This window comes from Simochromis diagramma, unplaced genomic scaffold, assembly GCF_900408965.1.
Source record: "Simochromis diagramma unplaced genomic scaffold, fSimDia1.1 OVJJ01000446.1, whole genome shotgun sequence".
Taxonomy (NCBI): domain Eukaryota; kingdom Metazoa; phylum Chordata; class Actinopteri; order Cichliformes; family Cichlidae; genus Simochromis; species Simochromis diagramma.
In genome coordinates this window covers 456454-464137 of record NW_024386822.1, presented here as the reverse complement: position 1 = coordinate 464137, position 7684 = coordinate 456454, and the positions used below count along the sequence as shown (strand labels likewise).

General features: G+C 43.2%; 1 protein-coding gene across 1 annotated transcript; it reads right to left on the bottom strand.

Annotated features, from left to right (window-relative positions):
- Positions 1-3490: 3490 nt before the first annotated feature.
- gstt1b (glutathione S-transferase theta 1b) lies at positions 3491-7365 on the bottom strand. Its single transcript, XM_040027248.1, has 5 exons — positions 6914-7365; positions 6571-6658; positions 6345-6495; positions 5604-5780; positions 3491-4027 (listed from the first exon to the last, which is right to left on the bottom strand). Exons 1-5 carry the CDS (start codon positions 7023-7025, stop codon positions 3830-3832), a joined length of 726 nt encoding a protein of 241 aa, XP_039883182.1. The 5' UTR covers positions 7026-7365; the 3' UTR covers positions 3491-3829.
- Positions 7366-7684: the final 319 nt, after the last annotated feature.

The window sequence follows — 7684 nt, the reverse complement described above, 5'->3', positions numbered from 1 at the left end:
TTGGCGGCGATTTTAATTTCGTTTTGGATCCTAGTCTTGACAGATCATCACAAAGATCAGCATCTAAATCAAAATCTGTGAAAACTATCCAGGAGTTTATGAAGACATATAAACTGATAGATCCATTTAGAGCTATTTCCCCAACTCTAAGCAATTTTCATAGTTCTCCTCTGTTCATCATACTTATTCTAGAATAGACGTTTTCTTAATAGATCACAGATTTCTTACACAGACCCAGAGTTGTGACTATAAGGCAATAGTTTTATCTGACCATAGTCCAGTATTGCTACGATTAGCAATAGGAGATAGACCTACTGCACCAAAATGGCGATTTAATAATGGTTTGCTGTTAGATAATATCTTAGTAAATGAAATAAAGGATCAAATCAAGCTATTTATTTCAATAAATGGCACACTTGAAGTTACGAGATCCACACTATGGGACACATTAAAAGCCTACTTGAGAGGCCAAATCATCTCATTGAGTAGTTATAGGAAAGAGTCAAACATAACAATGGAACTTTTAGAAACAGATCAGGAATATGCCATCTCTCCTTCATCCAAACTTTATAAAAAGAAGGTCTCATTGCAGACAGAACTTAAATTGCTTTATACAAATGACACAAGTTCGACATAAGTACTATGAACACGGGGAAAAAACAGGTAGTTTACTAGCAAGGCAAATTAAAGAAGTTGCAGCTTCAAGACTGATTACAGAAATAAGAACTAGTGCAGGGCAAATAACAACTGACCCAAAGAGAATTAATGCTGTATTCCAATAATATTACAAAGCACTTTACTCTTCAGACTTAATAAAGATCCAGACATAATCCAAAGTTTTTTCGATTCTATTCAAGTTCCATCTATCAGTATAGAACACAAGCTATTGTTAGAACAACCAATAACATTAGGGAGATAAATCAGGCTATTCAAAGTATGCAGTGCTCAAAAAGTCCCCGGTCCAGATGGGTATAGTGCTGGATTCTATAAGACCTTTAGGAACAGATTTCACCCGTTCTTCTGGAGGTATATAACGAAGCTCTAACTAAAGGATGCTTACCTTCAACCATGTATGATAGCACTATCTCTCTAATCCACAAGCCTGGTAAGGATCCTTTGGAACCTGGTTCGTACAGACCAATAAGTCTATTGAACGTAGATAATAAAATATTGGCAAAAATTTTGGCTCTGCGATTAGAGATGGTTCTCCCAACAGTTGTGTCGGCGGACCAAACGGGATTTGTAAAAAATAGACAGTTATCTTTTAATATTAGAAGGCTGTTTAATGTTATATATACACATAATACTTGTGATCAATCTGAAGTACTACTCTCACTAGATGCGGAGAAGGCCTTTGACAGGGTCGAGTGGGATTTCCTCTTCTCGACCCTGTCAAAGTCTGGCATAGGCCCTAATTATATCTCCCTTGTTAAGCTGCTTTACACAAAACCTCAGGCCTCGGTTAACACAAATAATATAACTTCTAGTCCTTTCCTCCTCCACCGCTCTACAAGACCAGGGTGCCCTTTGTCCCCATTGCTATTTGCACTTGTCATAGAACCTCTCGCCATTCAATTACGCTCTGCAAAGGATTATAAAGGAATAAGGAGATTTGGAGTAGAACATAAGGTGTCTCTCTATGCAGATGATTTGTTGCTATATATCACTGAACCTACTAAATCATTGCCAAAAATTATGACAGATTTAACTGAATTTGGGAAAAATTCTGGATACAAAATTAACCTAACAAAAAGCATATTGTTTCCTATTAGTTCTTTAGAAAAATTAGACAGTGCTACATTGACTTCGTTTCCTTTTACCATCTCAAATACTTTCAAATATCTTGGAATAAATAATAATTGTATAATAAATGTAACCCGTGAATTCTCTGGCCTTTTCAAACATAATTTTATTAATTTATACCATCAAACTGAGCAGAGCTTGGAAAGACTGTCTAAACTGCCCATCTCGCTTGCTGGCCGAGTAAATATCATTAGGATGAGCACTTCACCCAAATTTTTATTTTTGTTTCAATGTAATAATAATGGATTGCATTTATATAGCACTTTTCGGGACCCCTCAAAGCGCTTTACAATGCCACTATTCATTCACTCTCACACACTGGTGGAGGCAAGCTACAGTTGTAGCCACAGCTGCCCTGGGGCAGACTGACAGAAGCGAGGCTGCCATATCGCGCCATCGGCCCCTCTGGCCATCACCAGTAGGTGAAGTGTCTTGCCCAAGGACACAACGACCGAGACTGTCCGAGCCGGGGCTCGAACCGGCAACCTTCCGATTACAAGACCAACTGCCAACTCTTGAGCCACGATCGCCAGAATAAAAAAAAGACATTTCTCCAAAGACCCAAGATTACAGGAGGAATGAGGTTGCCTAACTTTCAGCTCTATTATTGGGCCTGTAACATACAATGGCTTGCAAAAGTATTCGTCCCCCTTGAACTTTCCCACATTTTGTCACATTACAGCCACAAACATGAATCAATTTTATTGGACTTCCACATGAAAGACCAACACAAAGTGGTGTACACGTGAGAAGTGGAACGAAAATCATACGTGATTCCAAACATTTTTTACAAATAAATAACTGCAAAGTGGGGTGATTCAGGTGTGTTGACCCAGGGTGAGACCTAAAACCTGCAGGACATCGACCTGCATCCTGACTTTCTCTCACCTTTATTATTTATTTTAGAACAACACACATATCCATGTATGAAAAGAACATTTTCAATAACATCCTTTCTTTGAGTACTTCAGTTCACCGTCCATAAATGTACTTTAATGACAATGACTGCCTTGGAGCAGCTGTTTGTATTTGTTCGGGGAAATTACATTCAAATAAATGTATTTGTCATTTCCACTGAGGTGGTGCTGTGGGTACTGCTTTCCAGCCCTCTGTGGATGTTCACCATAATAAGGATTTGCTGCTGCTGCCTCAATCTCCTTTCTTTCTTAATGCTGTATTTGTTAAGTTCTTTATAGACTTTTAATCGGTTTTTTAACATCTCTGGAGTAGGTTGGACTCATAGGATCCTTTTCTGTGGATAAAGCAAAATGTCCCTTTTAGACTGGTCAGATGGTGCCAACCCCACCTCTTCAACCCTGGGTGAACCGAGCTGGTTGATAACCAGCCCTGTGTGAGAGATTATCCTGACCACTAATGTTAGAGTAAGTGAATCCAGACAATGAAGACATCCTGGGTACACTGAACTGGCTTTGTAGTGTAGACCTCTGGTAAAGTAGCATGTTGTGGTGGGCGGCCATCTTTGAAGAACAGTCAATGTCTACGTGAAAGGGCCGTCTCTGCTTGTGAGTACAAGTCTTGTTTGTTCTACAGTATGTCTGTGTATTACACTTGCACTGATTACTGTGCATGTAAATATGAAACACTAGGTGGCAGCAGTGCACCGTCATTTGCAAACATCCACACAGATCTGCACCAACACAGTAAACACAAAGGGAGGAAGCCAGGCTGACAGAGTGCTGCAGACACTTTATTAGGCTTGAAAGAAGATTAACAGCAGCTTCATTATATATGAGGACAGAGCTTTTATAACTGTGCATTTATTCTGAAAGCTCATGTTTCACATTCCTCTGTTACATAATCAGGTCTGCAGAGCCATGTCTGCCTGTCTCCATGGAGCAGCCCTGCACTATGCAACAAGAGTGTACTGAGTTTACTTGAAACATCTGGGATGCATACTACATTATCCTGTTAGTACAGACATACATGTAAGACGTTGTGTGTATTTGTTGTATCGACACATATGAGATGAATCCAAGTCGTTTGCACAGAATCGGTGCCGTCCTGTTCACATGAAGAGCCTGAGGATCTTGGGCTTGAAGACCTGCATCTTGCTGGAGTCCATGCTTTTCACACTCTCCTGTGCTCCCAGGATATACTGGTGTGCCTCATCGAAGAGCTCCTTTCCAATAGCTTCCTGGACTCTGTCCCGCCACGCACTCAGCTTGGGTCTCCCCTCAAACACGTCCACGCCGGCGCCCACAGGCTGCATTGAGACAAGCACAAGAAGAGGATTCAGGTTTAGTCCCCACAGAGATCAGAACCGGTTTGTTCATCGACCTCGTTCCCAGCAGCTGTTTCAGCTCAGGAGGAGCTCTGAAAACACCGGGGATGTGTGCGACTAGTCAACAAAGTGTTGCTACGGTTACTAGTCAGTACCAGGCAAACTAGTTGTTGGATCTGTTTATATTTTAATTTAAGTATTGTTGGTGAGAAACACCATTAATCTGGATGAACTGGAAAAAGGATATACCATTGCTAAAACCAGTGGTTCCCAAACTCTTTTCGCTAGGCCCCCCTTTGTTTCACAAGAAAAATGCCCCCCCCCACAAAACAAAAAAAACCTTCCTCCAACCACACACGCCCATATTTTGCTCCATTGCTGTTTATTTCACCCCTCAAACATTTAGTGAACAATTAAGCAAATACAAGTAATCTGCAGGAAGTAATAAAATAAACTACCAACTCTTTTACGCTGCGTCCGCACCTACACGTGTGATTTTGAACACGCAGCTGTTTCGTCCACGTAAACGGCGTTTCAAATCACCGAAAACAGATTTTTTAAAACTCCTTTTTTGCGTTTCCGTGTGGACGAGGAATACAGAGTTCGTCACGCAGCGTCAAAGGTATGTGCCTTTTTCCACGTCACGCTGTGGCCACGTTATTGTTTACATGGGATGAATTGCAGAATGGCAGATAGTCAGATCAACAGTATTTTGTCTCTATCTGCAGGTTTACACGCAGTTACTGTCCCTCCATTTACAAAGGCAGAGGCGTCACAGTGTGATTATTTTACATGTAGTTGTTTTTTCCTGTGTAATAATGTTCAACATTGCATCAATACATTTTTCTCTCTGTTCAAAATGTGTTCAAAAACATAAACAGCTGTGGGATCCTGTTTGTCTGTGATTTGAACCGGGGGAACAAACTGTGGCAGGATCAGCCTGATGTTATTTGTATCCCGCTGTGACTTTACTGTATAAAGAGCTAACATCTCCAACATGTCAGGAGCAGTTAGTCATTACAACAAGTGTTTGAACTAAAGATCAAGAATGTGGGATCCTGTTTGTCCGTGATTTAAACAGCCCAGCGCTGCTCCCGACGAAGGGGAAACCTGCAGGGAGACCTACCTCAGCACCTGTGCAGGTGAAGCCAAAGGGCAGATTTGCTTCACCATATTTTCTAGTCTTTGGCTTAGAATGAAGTTGGTTTGGAAACATATTCAGCGATGCTTCATCTCCTGCTTTGTGTTTGTGTGGGAGCCCCGTCAAAAACCTGTCCACGATGCTAGCAGTGTCCAAGCGCTCTTTGTTTTTGTTTGTTTTTTCCTTCATACCGCCCCCCCTACAATGGCTCTGCCCCCCCGGACTGGAAAATACATTTAAAATGTGATAAAAGGGACAATATGCCAAAAATGCACCAACTTACAAAGAAATGACAGATGTGCACTTAATGATGGTGTGACAGAGACCTGGATGAGTTTAAGATCTCGTGTTTGCTCCTCTCATAGTGGGAACACTGATTCTGATTCCTGTTACTGTGGGAACATTTGGGCCGCTCACCTGCATGATCTCCACAATGGCGACCAGATCAGCCAGTGAAATCTGATCTCCAGCGATAAAGGGCCTGTCCTGGAGGAACTTCTCTTCAACGAGTTTCAGGGAGGAGTTCAGATCGTCCAAGGCCGCGTTCATTTTGTCCTCCGGGATTTCCACGCCCATGACCTTGGGAATCATAAGCTACAGGCACAATGGATTCAGTGTGAGTGAAACAATGAGCTTAATGCTGAACACAATCTGATTCAGGAGATGAATGATGACACGGTGACTCTGGGTTTTTCTTTGAGCAAATTCCAACAAACTAGAAAAGTAGCATCTGTCCCAAAGAGGTGGAAGGAAGTAAAAGCTCGAACACGCCGGGGAGGAGACGATGTCCGAATGATGTGGATTTTAAGTCAACGGCTATGACATCGCATGACTTTAGCTTACTGGCTCAGAGCAGCTCTCTCTCTCTCTCTCTCTCTCTCTCTGAGCGAGCAGACCAATGAAATGGCAGTGATGAAACTTTACCACAGAGGTGCACAGTAAGAACTGCTGAACTCTGTTTTCCAGCAGTGGCATTTATTGCTGATCATTTTCAGTTGGCCCTCACCAGCTGGCCCAGACATGCTCAGTGACATCACTCTGCACAGCGATTTTACTTCATAACCAGACGAAAGGGTATTTCAACAAAGCTAGAACATGATGGCGATAAGATATTACTAATCTAACAGCACCTACAAAGATCAGTGAAGGGGAACGTACCCGGAGCCAGAAGATCTTGGAGCCGTGCATCCGGATGGCCGTGTGCTGCCACGACAGGTACTCATTGACACGAGCACGCTGCTGGAGGTCAGCTGGGTACCAGAAGTCGGGAGTCTTAAACTTCTCAGCCAGGTACAACATGATAGCAATGCTGCAGAGAAGACATCACTGTGACCGTCACGGCAGACCAGCGCTTCCTCAGCTCACGACTTTTTGACATAATCACCTTTCAGCCAGGCAGAAGTCTCCATCTCTGAGAGCTGGGACCTTCCTGATCAGGCTGATCTTCCCAAAGTCCTCCCCATACTGCTGGCCTGGGACCAACACACGCACACGCGCACATTTTAATAGCAGATATTTGGAAGAATCACATGATCATCGTGGACATAACCAGACAGCGTCAGGCAGTCTTATCAGTCATCTGCAAGCAACGGAACCCAAGTTCAAAGAAACCCTGATCTACACCCTCACAGACTCACAACTCAGACCTGTGCTCGTCCAAACCTCCTTACTGCTGCTGTGAACGGTCACACTGGCGACGTTCTTCGTGTCTGCGTGCGTGAACTCACCGTCCAGCAGAGAAAGCTTCTTGAAGTCGAAGCTGATGTTGTTCTTCTTGGCGAAAATGTACACGGAGCGGCAGGGTTGCGAGAACAGGTCCAGGTAGAGCTCCAGCGCCATAGCTGACGGTCCTGTGTCGGCTCCTTCTGAGCAGGGTGCGGACACCAAAGAGTTTAAAGCCCTCTAAGATAGTTGGCGCCCCGCCCCCTGCTGTCGTGTGCCTCACCCTGATAGTGGAGTTAATGGCGACGGTAAAAACATAAACGTGTTTTAAAAGCACACAAAATGTGTTTAAACACACGTTTTAAAGTGTTTTCAAACACAAGGCGTGTCCAGTGAAACCAGCAGATGCAGAGCACTGGCTGGGTTCACTCTCCTGGAAACAAATGAAAAAATAAACTGCGCTTTGAATCTACACCAGTAACTTTTACCAACAGCCTAAGCCGCACTTAGTATCCCAAAGCTGTGCTTGAGGTCCAATCTGTTTCTATCAAAGGTGAAGTGCATTAAGCCAATGACAAGCCTGCATTATTCCCTAATGACCACCAGGGGGCAGGAGAGCCCGGACCAACGTGCCAGAATGTTTCCTTCGGTGGGCGTTGTTGTGTCTTCACTGCTTATGAAGAAATCGCCTCGGGGTCGTCATATAGATTCTTTTATATATATATACATATATACATATATACAACAACGCATCCACGCAACTGTAAACTGCTAAGCTAGCACATGAACACACAGCCGGCGTACCTATCTACTTCCGGTGATTTCAAAATAAGAGT